Source organism: Clarias gariepinus, chromosome 6 (genome assembly GCF_024256425.1).
Source record: "Clarias gariepinus isolate MV-2021 ecotype Netherlands chromosome 6, CGAR_prim_01v2, whole genome shotgun sequence".
In the NCBI taxonomy this organism is placed as follows: Eukaryota; Metazoa; Chordata; class Actinopteri; order Siluriformes; family Clariidae; genus Clarias; species Clarias gariepinus.
Window position 1 is genome coordinate 722501 of NC_071105.1, and position 15000 is coordinate 737500.

General features: G+C 42.1%; 1 protein-coding gene across 1 annotated transcript in view; it reads right to left on the reverse strand.

Annotated features, from left to right (window-relative positions):
- scn8ab (sodium channel, voltage gated, type VIII, alpha subunit b) overlaps positions 1-15000 on the reverse strand; it is an 81514-nt gene that overhangs the window by 64542 nt on the left and 1972 nt on the right. The window contains exons 2-3 of the mRNA XM_053497859.1: positions 8030-8367; positions 821-939 (exon numbers count right to left, since the gene is read on the reverse strand). Of these exons, the coding sequence (XP_053353834.1) occupies positions 821-939; positions 8030-8311 (401 nt within the window). The 5' untranslated portion in view covers positions 8312-8367. The remainder of the gene's footprint in view (positions 1-820; positions 940-8029; positions 8368-15000) is intronic.

A 15000-nucleotide genomic window follows, 5' to 3' on the forward strand; every position in this document is an offset into this window, starting at 1 on the left:
TGTATCTCTTCAGTTCTGCCCTTCAGGAGGGATTCCCTACGGTCCCAAAAAACTGATCCCCAACTGGAGATCAGAGAAGATCAGAGCGAGATGGTCAGGAGGCTCAGGGGTTGCTTGAAGGTGGAGTGTAGAGGTGTGGGCGTGGTTCATGGACCTCGAGGACTTCTTATTGGATCAAAGACTCCAAAATATCTTCAATAAGGTCACGACATATGTCCTGTAAACCCATGGTGGGGAGCGAGTCCGCCGAAATGGCTAAACCACACTAAACTGTGTACTTTAGTCTAATTTTAATTGATTTTTTATAATATATTAAAGAAAAAGTGTTTGTTTGTTTGTTTGTTTATCCATGACCTTACCCAGTTACTGATTCTTTAAAAATAAGTCATTAAGATTTAGTTCTGCACCATTTACAGCACATCCTGTAGATATGAATAGAGCACGGCATGTTTTCTGCTGAAACCTGCATTGGGTCATTAACATCATCATCACCGCACTGATTGCTAAGGTCAAAGGGCAAGAGTGGATGAAGTTTATGCTGACGGTTTGATCCGAGTTTTTTTTCCCCATGAGTCATCAGTAAGTGAAATGGACACACAGAGAGCCACGTCTATAAAACTTTAAGAGCCGTAGATAAGGAAGCACTCTAATCATCAAAAAAAAAAAAACATTGGACATAATCGTAAGGCTGAATTCTGCTCCAAACAGTCCGGGATTAGACCATGAGTACAGCAGCAGGGCTGATAATCTAAAACCTATAACACACTGGTGAAAATAAATACAAGTATAACATTTGTGTAGAAATCAGTGGAAAGGATATGAATGTATCAAAATTTTAATAGCTATTCGCCTGAGCAGACTAAAAGGGCTAATGATATACAGCGAGGGCGTGGCACTGAAACGGAAGATCGTTTTTCCTTTGTTTAGCACTATAAAGGTCTGGAGAGAGAGAGAGAGAGAGAGAGAGAGAGAGAGAATTTAATAAGCAAAAGTCAGCGCAGTGCATTAAAACACAGATAAAATAACACAGTCATACCTTAAAACATCATTTATAAATATTATTTTTACCTTCTTTCTCTGTCGTGTTGTCAATGTCACTGATTAAACTGACACATCAATTAAAAACAGTACTGATGATGAATCAGATTTACCCAAAGGTAAAATTTAAGGGTTAAAATTTAAATATTTTAAATATGTTAAATTGTAATTTAACATACAATCATTAAACAGAAAACCCCTTTTTTTATTTTGTAACATTTGTAAGATGACGTGATCGTAAGCGGCACTTAGACAGGAAAGTGTTTCTCATGACATAATAACTGGAAGAGAACCGCAGTGAGCACTGGCCAGGAGAACGGACCATTTACTGGAAGTCAGAGTGTAACACTAACGCTAACGACTAACATCACTATCCATCAAGAACAGGAAGTGCTGACTCCAGAGCGAGGTGTGTGTGTTGGGGGAGGGGGGGGGTGTTGGAGCAGCGCAACGCCTGCTTCAGACTCTCACTGAGTGCCTCATGTGGCAACAAAATATATCAACCTGGTGATCTTAATAATAATTATTATATTATTGTTAAATATAAAATTATACATGCACTAACTCTACTTGAAGTAGGTTGCATGGACTGACAGACTGTTACCAGTTTTTTTGTTTTTTTAATCAAAGAGGAAATTGTAGAACCTTAAATGTGTTCCTGGTATATGGTGTCCCACAAGATTTAAATTTGGGACCATTAATGTTTGTTGTTGAATCTTAAAAATCTTGAATCATGAAATCCACAAACAGGTTTCTAGTTTTTACCTGATAAAAACAATAAAAGCTGTTGCTTAATTGGCTTTTATTCATTCCTTCATTCCTTCATTCATTTATATTTCTTGAACTTCTCCTGGTGTGGGCTGCGGTTGCAGCTCGGCTGAGGTCATCAGCTTTGACTCCTCTATCCATGGCCAGACATTTACTCTCCTTGTGGAGGATGATCAGATCTTTCTAGACCAAGTGCGCGATTCGATCTCTCCAGCAGTTCCTGAGTCTGCACCCTGGGCCGTGCACCAATACAAAGAGCCACCCAAACCGGCTTAAACTTTTAATTTGGGAGAGTAGTTTCTCTATAAAAGCCAAAGAGATACAGTACTGCTGATCTATTCTGGGGACTGTTGGTCTCCTCACCCTGCAGCACAACCTCATTTCCCCCTTCTGACCTCATGACCATACTGCCTCTCTGTTCTATGCTGATGAACACCTTCTAAAGAAGGCAACCATAATGCCTCCATGTTCTGCTGTAAGTTTCTCCTTACACTTTTAAATTGATGATTGTTCTTTAAAGAGCCAAAAAACAATTATGGGTTTGAATGTATATCTAGAAGCCTACAGCAGAACATGGAGGCATTATGAATTTAGACATTTTCATTTAAAAGATATTCAGAATATCAACAAAGACAATTTGGTAATTGTCAAGGTTCTCTTTTAGGTCCTCTGGCTCATCCCTTTCATCTATGCTGTCATAACTGGTCGTGCTTCGTGAACTCTGCATACAATGTACAAGATCCCAAATCACTAATTCTAAAAGAGATACAGTACTGCTGATTTTCATTTCTGACCTTCGTTCCTGCCTGACCCATCCTGATTCCATCCCTCCTTGCCTCCATTACACATTCGCACATCACACATCCGAAACATTTTTTCTAAATTAATACACCCAGATGAGTTCTGATTCTGGTGACTGTGGTTTAAAAAAAATTGGAACCACCTCAGAGAATGCACTAAGCTTACTAATGAACATCAACACGCCAGTGGATTCATATCCTACAACCATCATGCTTGTCCCAAAGAGATCCAACCTTCTGCACTGAAGCACTTACATCAGACATCTTAAAGTGCTCTGAGAAGATCTCGTTGGATCTTCTCAATCTTACTTTCAATCTCGTTAATCGTTACCAGTTTGGTAATTATAATCACTCAAATCATTTACATTCACAGTGTTTGGTGATGCTGGGGTTTGAACCTGTGACCGTCCACCAGGTGGTCTAATGTTTTTACCACTGAGCTACCGCTGCCCACAATCTGCTTCATGGGCAATGCTATATCTACAGCCATTAACCCCCCTGGGGAGACTAAGGTTAGAACAATATTCTTCACTTCAGTTGAGAAAGTAATAATCCCACAATATCTGGCCACAAATATGAACTTGTTGGGTTACATCTCCTCCGTCTGCAATGTATCCTAGGCTTCCTGACTGGTAACAGTGATGGGACACCATGGAACATAGTGGAAATGAAACAGATAGTGGGGTGGTGTCAGCTCAAACAATCTTTCTCTTAAGGAAGCATCATTCACATCTAAGCTGGTCGAAGATAATGTCCCTAACCAATAAAAGACAAGCATTGCTGGAGAAGGACCTCCATTTCCTATGTCCACTGAGAGGAGCTCAGCCTCCGAACATTTCCTCACCAGATGCACCAACCTGAATGTTCTCAGCTTAGTATCTTTTTTAGTATCCTTTTCTTTTTTTTACCATAGACACGGCATTCCCCTTACATCATCCCTCTGCGCACGCACGCACACACACACACACACACACACACAGACACACACACACACACACACACACACAGGGAAACACCAGAGAGACTTGAGATGTGTGAGTGAGAATCTTCCTGAAATCTAATTAGATTAAAAATGGATACAGTAATGTTTCGTTTTCTCTCTCCATCTTTCTTTCAGTCTGTCCCACGTTCATCCATCCATCGCCTCATGGCGATCCCATCTCACTCAGCTTCTCCAATGTTCCTGTCTTCCTGTCCTTCACTCTCTTCTGTGTTTTTTAAATGATCGCTCTTTCCTCTCTCTTGTTTTCAAATCCATCCCTCATCTGAATAAAACCTTATTCTCGTCTCTCTCTCTCAGTCCATCCCTCTCTCTCTCTCTCTCTCTGTAAGTAAAGCAGTAGTTTCAGTGGAGTGTATAATCATGAGAAGACGCGAGGCGGCATGGCGTCCGTTTCCAGGCATCTGTCCCTGAAACACTGGATCCTGAAGCTGTGAATAAAGCAGCAGGCTCGTTGTGTTAGTGAACACGGAGTACAGGCTTCCCCAGAGTGTGTGCAAGTCTCTCTCTCTCTCACACACACACACACACACACACACACACACACACACACTGCGACAGACTGTTGGCTTTCCACCCTCTAAATATTGCTCTACTCATCGAGGAGAAAGCTGCAGAGCGATCCATCCTCTAACCTACATACTGAACACCACCTCACCTCCAACTCCACCCGTTAAAGGGAAAGTCCAGGGTTTTTCTCCCTCGCGTCTCTCGTGCAGGGTGGAGTGTAGGGACAGATGCTGTGATGTTAACCGACTAAAACTCTACAGGAACACAGGAGGTGTGTGGGGTTTAGGTTGAGAGGTGTGTGTGTGTGTGTGTGTGTGTGTGTGTGTGTGTGTGTGAGGGTTTACTCCGCCCTGGAGTTCCCTGCGATATGCTCCTGCACCACTGCATTCCTCTAATACTGCACCATGAATCCCATTTAAATAAACAAACACTATTAACACTTTATTTGTCTGTAATTAACTAAACAAAAATATCCAAATGTGTGGCTAAACTAAGAATAATTACGAGTGTCACCGTGCCAGAGAGGGTGTGGCCATGGACTTGTCCATCCGTCTGTCTTCTGTAGAACTGTGCTGATGGTTAAACACTTTATGTTAAAAGAATGAAGAAATGACTACAGTTTAACCAGTGATTCAGTCTGTGTGTGTGTGTGTGTGTGTGTGTGTGTGTGTGTGTGTGTGTGTGTGGGTGTGTGTGTGTGTGGGGGCAGGTTCAACATAACTGAAACTGGCAAGAACACAATTAGCTACCATAACGTTAGCTTGCAATAAAAGAGGTGATTATGTGAAGTGAGCTGCTGGGTTGTACTCAGGCCAGAGCATCTGTCTGGGATTGTGATTTAGGATTCAGGGTCCTGATGTAGACTAAAAACGAATCCGTGTAGGATCAGCACCAGACCGGGAGCGCTATAGAGCTGAACTCTGGAAGATTCTTCTGGCTAAGCGACTCAAGTCCCTTCATGGTGTCCACCAAAATGTGTTGCGTTCTTATGTCTACACTTTGTTCCCTTCTTTTCAGATTGGAATGCCTTCTCCTTCTTCTCCTTCTCCTTCTTCTCCTTCTTCTCCTTCTCCTTCTTCTCCTTCTTCTCCTTCTTCTTCTCCTTCTTCTCCTTCTTCTCCTTCTTGTCCTTCTCCTTCTTCTTCTCCTTCTTTGTCTTTGGGCTGTTCCCTTTCAGGGGTCGCCACAGCCAATAATCTGCCTCCATCTAACCCTATCCTCTGCATCCTCTTCTCTCACACCATCTACCTTCATGTCCTCTCTCACTGCCTCCATAAATCTCCTCTCTGGTCTCCTCTAGAGCAGGGCTCGGCAGCGCGTGGCTCCTTCATCCCTCTGTGGCTTTGGAAAATAAATAATGAGTATTTCATTGAAATTTATTTTATTTTAGTCCTTTTATTAATTTTTTTTTTTTTTAATTGTCGTTTAAAATATGCGTCACACCCGCCGGCAGGTGGATCATTTAAGTTCGGCTTTTTATTTAATAAATAAAAATTGTTCCGTGTGAGCGGAGCAAAATAACTGGTTACATAAAGAAAGAAATTATATTCAGAAAAGTCTTTTCTTATTTGTTTTTATATTTTATATTAGTTTTTAAATTTACACACATTAACTTTTATTAATTTTAAGATATTAATATTCAAATTATATAGAGGCTTTTTGAACAACACCAAAAGCATTCGATTTTTTTTTCCACAACATGTCAAATCAAAATATCTTTTTGATTCTAATCACATTTTAGTTGTGAATTATAAAGTCAAGCAGAGAAAAACAAACCTGCGGTGATGAGGAACAGCAGTTTATTCGAAGTCTAGAACAGTTTGGATTTCTTACTATGAGTGGAGGAACTACCAACTCTGTCTAACATGCACTGAAATGCTGTGTAACGTTTTACTGTCATGTCTCATGCAATGACTTGATAAGTTCTGGACAAACCCACATGTTGTCTGGAGCGTGGTGCTGAAGATCAGCTGTGGGAGCTCTGATCATCGCCATCTCAACGGGAACCGACTGACCCGCGATGCAGACGTCACTTAAATCAGCCACGCCCTTAATGATGCAAGACTTCACGGCTGTACATTCACGGCTGTACATTCACGGCTGTACAGTTGTAATGAGTGTTAAATCGAGCTGTGGAGACCTAAACTGTTTCCTGTGCCAGTCTGTAAACATGTTTATTGCTGATGTAAAGTGGTACATTTTTCATGGGGCTCGTTGGGAATCGGATTCACTCATTTGAGGAATTGCACATGTTGGCGCTTCCATGTTGTTTCTATTTTTCAGAACCAGAGCTCCCACATTGGTCTCATACGAATTGAGTTTCTTTTGTTCCTTCTGATCTTCTGCTCCAGACCCGAGGGCGGAGGTGTTGTACCAACTGTTGATAAACTTAAAAGAAAAAAAGGAGGCAATATGCTTAAAACACACATTAAGATGGAATTAGAAACTGGTTATTGTTTCTATTCTAATTCTAATTAAAATTAAAAACTGGTTATTTTGAATGAATTTGTTGATTTAACATTCAAACGTTTTCTTAAATAGTCAATGAAAAAAGAGAATTGAGGCCGAATCCAAAACTTCAGTCAATTGCTAGAAGACTGATTAACTCGCACATCTCTACTGAAGTCCTGGTTTTTGGACTGAAAGTAATTACATCTCAGCAAACAACTACATTTAATACGGAGATTATTAAAGTTTTTACACTCATATATAACGTTAAGTCTATTTCTTTATATGTTACTTATTTCAAGCTTAATATTCGTTTATTCTACTGGCAGCTTATTTGTTCAACTCAATGCAGATCTTTATTATTTTAGAAAGAAGCAGCAGAGTTTTAAGTACGGTGATGTGTCTGAAAACAGGATTCATGCATGAGTTTTCTTTTTATTTAAGATAGCTTCACTTGCTAAGGGTATTAGTGTGAGCAAGTATGAAGAGGTTTCTGTGACACCTTGACTGGGAATGAGTGTGTGTTCAGGACGTATACCAGTCTGGAGCCGCATGTAGTCGAGTCACACCAGCAGCGAGAATGGTCCGAGTCCACAGAAAAGACAAACTAACACGTCCTCATCCCTTCACATGCATTACTGAGGAGAATTCATCCAATCTAAACAGAAGACTAGGCGAGTTAGTTATCTGATAAAAGCTAGAACTAACAAGAGAGTTGCCACGGTTACAGTTACGCAATAAAAGAGAAAAACGCCAGACAGAAACTTTACTGTGAAAATCAACACAAATTCTGATCCAGGAATCTCACAAAAGCAACTCCATCCATCCCGTACAGGGAGAATCCGCCCCTGCTGGGCCCCTGCTGGGCCCCTGATCCAACCCCCCGGCCCCTCATCGACACAGATTACACACCGGAGACACATATAGGTCTCTGTGGATCGGGGCCTGAATGTAAATATCCTTTAAGAGTGACGCACTCACGTAGAGGAGTACAAAGATTCAAGAAAAAGTGTAAACAGCCTCATTCTCCCGTATCACTGATCCCGAAATCACACTGAAACCTGGTGACGGGCAAAAAATACTTTGGTTATTAAAACAAATCTTTGGCAGAACGATATTAAATCGGTGATTTCTTTATGAAAAATAGAAAAAGAAAAGAATTATGCTCCCACCACCATGCAAAGACCCCAAACAAGCCCAGCTTGTAATCCCTTCACGCGTGGAAGGGTACAACCCTCTCAAGGCCGGTTAGTGAGACATCACCAGATGGTTTAATTACATGCAGCCATCTTCAAAGGAAAAGTATGCAAATACATCACAACAAAGTTTAGTTTTTTCTCCTAAAACAGCTGCCTAACCCTAAAGCCCCACCCATCAGATCCCCCTCCTCCCCCCCACCCATCCATGGCCACCCCCATCGTCCTGTGTCCCAAAGTGAGAGAGGAACCCTTGGCATGTAACTCACTTTCTTGTTTAAATAGAAGGGGTCCAGGTCCTCCAGAGGCACGGCCACCATGCCCGAGGGGATGTCCCCGTAGATGAAGGGCAGACTCTTCCCCGCCTCCAGGTCACTGTTGGGCTTCGGCCCCTTGTCGTCGTCGTCATCTCGATGACTGCTGTCGGATCGGGGTTTGACGGGTTTCTTCTTCTTCTCCTCGGCGATGCGCTTCTCGATGTTGGCCAAAGACTCCGGGGTAAACTTCTTAAAGCTGTCAGGGCCTGGGGGTGCGAGCAGCGGCGCGGCCATATTGTCATCCTGCAGCAGAGCCTTCTTTAGTTAGAATCCATCCAGGACGGCTGGTTCTGAGGGACAGAAGACAAAACGCAAGCGGTTTACACACAAACGCGCACGCACACATGCACACTACAGTTAGGACATTAAATAGAGAACACTTTCCCACAGGTCTGCGTCATCACTGACGGTACAGCAGCTCTAAACACTCGTCCCCTCACTAGTTTCTCTATTGCTCTCTGAGTCATGTGACCGAGGAACCACGAAGAAGCTCCTCTGTCCTGAAGAATACAGCTCCGGCACTCACACTGGAGGCTCCTTTCACTGATGTGACATGTGTGTCTTCTCACACGGGCGTTACCACGACAACGATAACGTACCAGAGCCAGTGCATTACTGTAGATTTAAGCTGTGCTACCGTCAGAGCTGCTGTTAGAGAGAATTAATCAACACCTTCTGACACGGGACACAAGTGTTGTGATGCTATGATGGAATCAGATGGAGAAATCTACAGCAGTGCCTGCAAGCTGAAGCTGAAGATGTCATGGTCCCTTCAGAATGTGTTTCTAAATGCCAAAAGTATGTGAACCCCTGGCCATCACACCCATGTGTCCCTCTCCAGATCTACCTCCCCATGATGTTTGTTGTTCTAACACACTCCATTTTTCAGTGAAGAGTGTACATACTTGTGCACACACTCGTGGTATAGTGTAGTAAAGACTCAGAAATATTGAAAAATATTGAATGTCACTAATTCACTGTATTCAATGTTTTAAACTTCAGCAGCGTTTTGTTAGCAGCTGACATCAGTAAGTTCATGACGTCTTTACTTCCTCCAAACGATTCTAGATTTAACCAGCTTCTGTGCATTTACTGACTGAGCTGAACTAAATACTAGCACAAACTCATTCACGGACGAGAGAGCAATAGCGACATAAAATCAACTCACCGCCGTCAAATGAACTTCCCCAACATTTATATATTTCTGGTCATCAGTTCTAATTACAAGCAGCATTTGTCCTAACATTACCAAGCTAACCTAATCAACTAGCTAACGTATAATCTACCAGCGTTACATTATAGAGATTTAAGTGGTTTAGAGAGTCGTGTTAAGTTGACTCATTAAATCCTTTAAATAAAGTGAAAATGTAATTAAACAATTCATCTCCATCAATGTGCTGCATGGTCCTAGATTTTAAAAGTGCTTCTGTTTGGATTTATTTTGGTTAGGCTAACGAACGCTAGTAGTCAAATGTTACTAAAATCGTGAGTAAAAACTTTCTTGTTCTGTTCTGAAGATTTTCGTTTCTTTTACATTTAGGCATTTGGCAGACGCTCTTATCCAGAGCGACTTACATTTTTATCTCATTACACATCTGAGCAGTTGAGGGTTAAGGGCCGCGCTCAAGGGCCCAACAGTGGCGACTTGGTGGTTGTGGGGTTTGAACCTGGGATCTTCCGAACTGTAGTCCAATGCCTTAACCACTGAGCTACCCCTGCTACCCCTTTAAATTCTTTTAAAATATAAATTCCTAAAATTAACCAAATTATCTTCCAATAGAACAAGATTTTTTTTTTGCTTAACATTTTGGCAACATTTGATTAGAAATAATAATCTTAAATAATAAGATAAAAAATTGGTTTGTTGTAAACTTATTTTAAGAAAGTGTAAACTATGTTTATGCTAAGATTTAGTTGTTTATTCAGGGTTGGGTGTTTGTTTGTTTGTTTTCCACATTATCACTTTTACAGATTTTGTGCCGTATCAACTCCAGGTCCAGTGTAAACAGAAACTGAAATGATTTCCCTTTTTACTGATTCAGGAACAGTTAAGAAGAAGAAGGCTTGCACGGTACAGAGATGAACATTACTGCACAGTGTGGTTTGTTTCACGGTCTATTCCAGCGTGTTATGAACCCGGGGTCAGACCACACGATCAGCTGTACTACGGCACCCCCTGGAGCAGGCGGGGTCACAGGCTACAGTAGCAGCTTGGTGGAGCCGGGGTTCGAACCTGACCTTCTGATCTGTAACCCAGAGCTTTAACCCACTGAGCTCCCACTGCGCTAAGCTCTCATCGCTACGCAAATCGTTTTTTTTGGATTAGCATGACTGCAGCTAGCATTAAAACCAAGAACATGAGAAAAGTCTGCAGTAAAACCATAAGGCAAGATAGAAAGTGAGTAAGAGAAGGTCATTTAAAAACATTCACACACAGCGCTGGCTTTAAACCTCGACTCACACACAGGAGCAAAGACGCAGCATATCCAAACACCATGGGCATCATTAAGAGCAATAACTCTAACAGCAGCAGGAAGGAGACGGAGAGCTGCACCGACGGCTGAGGACCAGACTCAGCGCAATCAGAGAATCGAATCACCTCGGCATGGCTACAGGCTAAATGCTAATGCTAAAGCAATACACAGTATTCGAGACAAGAAACAAAACACCACAGAAGAACAAAAGATTAAACAGAGAAATAAAAACCAGAAACATGGAGTTTAAACAGACAAACTAATGAGAAGCTCAGGTGAACAGAGTGACGATCATGTGACTGTGACGTGAGGTGCAGAGCATTCTGGGAACTGAAGTCCAGAACACAGGAGTGCTACAGAAAACAAAAATGAGACACAGAGGGGCAACACTGGACAGGCCACGCCCACGAGCAACAACAGCAGGAATCACGACACCCGAGGTCCCGACAGACAACAACAACAACAACAACAACGTGACAGAATTCTCCATGCATAAAAACATCTACAATCCTACACCAGTGGGTTTCCATTCCCATGCCCTGCCTCGTTTAGGAAGCGGAGCAGCTTTAATTACACCAACGTCTGGCAGATTAACGAGGGAAACTTTCTCCACAGTGATTTCGGATAAACATCAGAGCAAACCTCCATGCGTGTGGTGCGTTCCAGAGACTGGGGTGATCCCATCTCCCCGGAGTCAACCCCCTCAGTCGTTTTGGCTCGGATGTTCTCAGAAGGACGGACGACGCACGGCTAACGGCGGTGTGTGTGGAAGGATCCGGTGGTCATTGGGCCGGACGGCGGTGGTGACGCCCTGCAGATGAGCTGAAGTGCAGCTATACGACGCATTCCCCGACTGAGCCACAGCCAATACTTCAATTACACATACAGCAGCTTCACACACTGCTTAGCGTCTGCTCTCAGAGTTTACTGCAGGAAACAGCACACACACTCACACACTCACACACACAGCTCAGCTTTCCTGGAGTCGTCCTAATGTATCAATTTATAATTCCTGACAATCCTAATCACGATGTATTAATAAAAAAAAACCTCTGAGCAGACACACAGGCGGGCAGGACGACGGCGTGAGACACCGTCCTCCTTGTCCCCAAACACAAGCAGGCAATTTCCTGAAATTAATAGTGAGAAATAGTAGGAAATAATAACTTTGGAATATTTTAAGGCATTATAATGTTTTAACTGTTCAAAACAATGGTTTAGTTGTTGAACTCAATCTTTGTTTGAAGAACCGCCCCCGAGATTCTTAAAAAAAAAAAACGACATTGACATCGATTCTGTGTCAGGATAAAGATTTGTAACTATGGTTTTAATTTCATGAATCATCAATTCAGTGTGACGGCAACAAATAAAAAAGGGACGAAATCCTGAATTAAATTAGTTCATCCCTTATCATAAACATTTATAAAAAGAACTCGCATTAAAGGAATCACTTCACTTCTCCATTCAAATATTAACCAAAAAAACATCCGTGTTCATTAGTTCGAATGAAAAAAACATAAATGTTAAATTGAATCGATTTGCTGTTGGTCTATTGGTTTAATCCGAGCTTCAGATTCTAATTAATTTTGAAAAACAATCAAGAATTAAACCAATTTAGTTTCATGCCAAAGATTCAAACTCATGTTTACAGACAGCGAGAGGAACACGACAGTAACGACAAGACCCGAACGACTTATTTAGCTGTTGTTTAACGCAGGAAGGTGCTCTAACACACACCTGTTATGTATGATTACTGCATAAAACACACACATCAATACACACTCAATTCAGATTTTCTGAAAGCTGGAGTCAGTAAACAATCACATTTCGTGCTCCCTAGAAAACCACGCCCTCCATAACCACCACTGTATGAGCGCTAGCACAAGGGGCGGAGCTTAATGAATTTAAATGCCAATAGAGACACCTCTTTGTCCTGATTGGCCGGATGACGTTAAGTTCTGATTCAAATCTGGATCTTCACTTTAATCACAGATCAAATGGGACCATCATGAACTGAAAATGGTTTTTGGTTCAAATCAGTGAATTTAAAAAGTATGTTTTAAAAAAAGGTTACAATGGAACTGATTTGTCACATAAGTAGTTTGTTAGTTTTATTTATAAGGAAAAAATCAAGTTGAGATATTTTATTAATGAGTGCCATCATCATCATCATCATCATCACAGTGGACTTCATCATCATCATCATCATCATCACAGTGAACTTCATCATCATCATCATCATCACAGTGAACTTCATCATCATCATCATCATCATCATCACAGTGAACTTCATCATCATCATCATCATCACAGTGAACTTCATCATCATCATCCCTGAGCTGCTTCTGCACACTTCATGGCCTACTCGTGCACTCGACGCTTAGGTACTCCTCACCCCCTGACACCCAGGGACGCGCTCGGTAGCGCTGTGTGATAACACCATACAACATCACCATCAATCCCTCAAATCACTGGATGTTTGTGACCCTGTAGGATTTTGCATGTGCTTGCTGGGTTAATTCCGGGAACTCCGGTTTCCTCCCACAGCCCAAAGACATACAGATGAAGCTAACTCCAGGCGCGGGGGGAACTGTACTGTGTAACTCACCTCTGATTAAAAGCCTGCGGTGCCGCGTTCTGCAGAATCTCTTAATGTTTAAGTGAGTACTCAAATATTATAATCAGCCCTGGTCACGTGACCCAGTACCGAAATATCATAATCAGCCCTGGTCACGTGACCCAGTACCGAAATATCATAATCAGCCCTGGTCACGTGACCCAGTACCGAAATATCATAATCAGCCCTGGTCACGTGACCCAGTACCGAAATATCATAATCAGCCCTGGTCACGTGACCCAGTACCTAAATATCATAATCAGCCCTGGTCACGTGACCCAGTACCTAAATATCATAATCAGCCCTGGTCACGTGACCCAGTACCGAAATATCATAATCAACCCTGGTCAAGTGTCTCAGTACCTAAATATCATAATCAGCCCTGGTCACGTGTCTCAGTACCGAAATATCATATTTAGCCCTGGTCACGTGACCCAGTACCGAAATATCATAATCAGCCCTGGTCACGTGACCCAGTACCGAAATATCATACTCAGCCCTGGTCACGTGACTCAGTACCTAAATATTATAATCAGCCTTGGTCACGTGACTCAGTACCGAAATATTATAATCAGCCTTGGTCACGTGACTCAGTACCTAAATATCATAATCAGCCCTGGTCACGTGACCCAGTACCTAAATATCATAATCAGCCCTGGTCACGTGACCCAGTACCGAAATATCATAATCAGCCCTGGTCACGTGACCCAGTAAGTAAATATCATAATCAGCCCTGGTCACGTGACTCAGTACCTAAATATCATAATCAGCCCTGGTCACGTGACTCAGTACCGAAATATTATAATCAGCCTTGGTCACGTGACTCAGTACCTAAATATCATAATCAGCCCTGGTCACGTGTCTCAGTACCGAAATATCATAATCAGCCCTGGTCACGTGACTCAGTACCTAAATATTATGTTCAGCACTGGTCATGTGACTTGGTCAGCACCTTAATATTATAGGTCATGTGACTAATCACACCCTTCAGAATTTTTCCGCAAATTGGCCTATCATAACTTGGGGGGGGGGGGGTTTGCCATGTTTTCAAAATAATGTTAATTTTTTTAGTCATTATTTAAACATTTATTTTATTAAAATTATTCTAGATTTATTGTGACCTTTAGAGGGGAGTGGTAATAAGACTGCATGGTTGAAATGTACAATCTGATTCACACATACGCTCACATTTCATACGTTTCCAAAATTTTCTTTTGATTCCGTAAATTGACTAACAATTTTTTTAAGTGCTATATAAATAAAACTTAATTAAATTAAATTAACTATGATCTAATAAATTAAATAACAGCAGCTTGTTAGTTGAGCATACATATGGAGTATCGTGTTGTGAATATTGTGACGCAATGTTCTGGATGATCGTATCGCTCAGCCGTGGCGCGCGCGGTGCAGCGGGACAGATTCAGCATGGAGAGCATGGAGGACCAGGAGGAGCAGGAGAACCAGGAGGCCTCCATGTAGTCTGGGCTTTAAACTGGTCCAGGGGGAGCGGGTGATGATCACGTGACAGACTGAAGGCCTTTCTAACATTCCTGACGCTTGAGGATGAAAGCTTCCGGAAGTGCAGACTGTACAGCGGCAGGTTCGGGTTACAGAGAGCAAAGCCAACCTCTAAATCTCCTTCCTAACAGTACTGGCACACACACACACACACACACACACACACAGAATTGTTTAAAGGAACCGCCACTCAAGGTGATTCAAAAAGCAAATAACACCATACACACTTCTTACACTCTTCAAATCACACACACACACACACCTGGTCTATACCTATAAGACTGTCGCATTTAGAATTACTCTGGCTGTTAGTT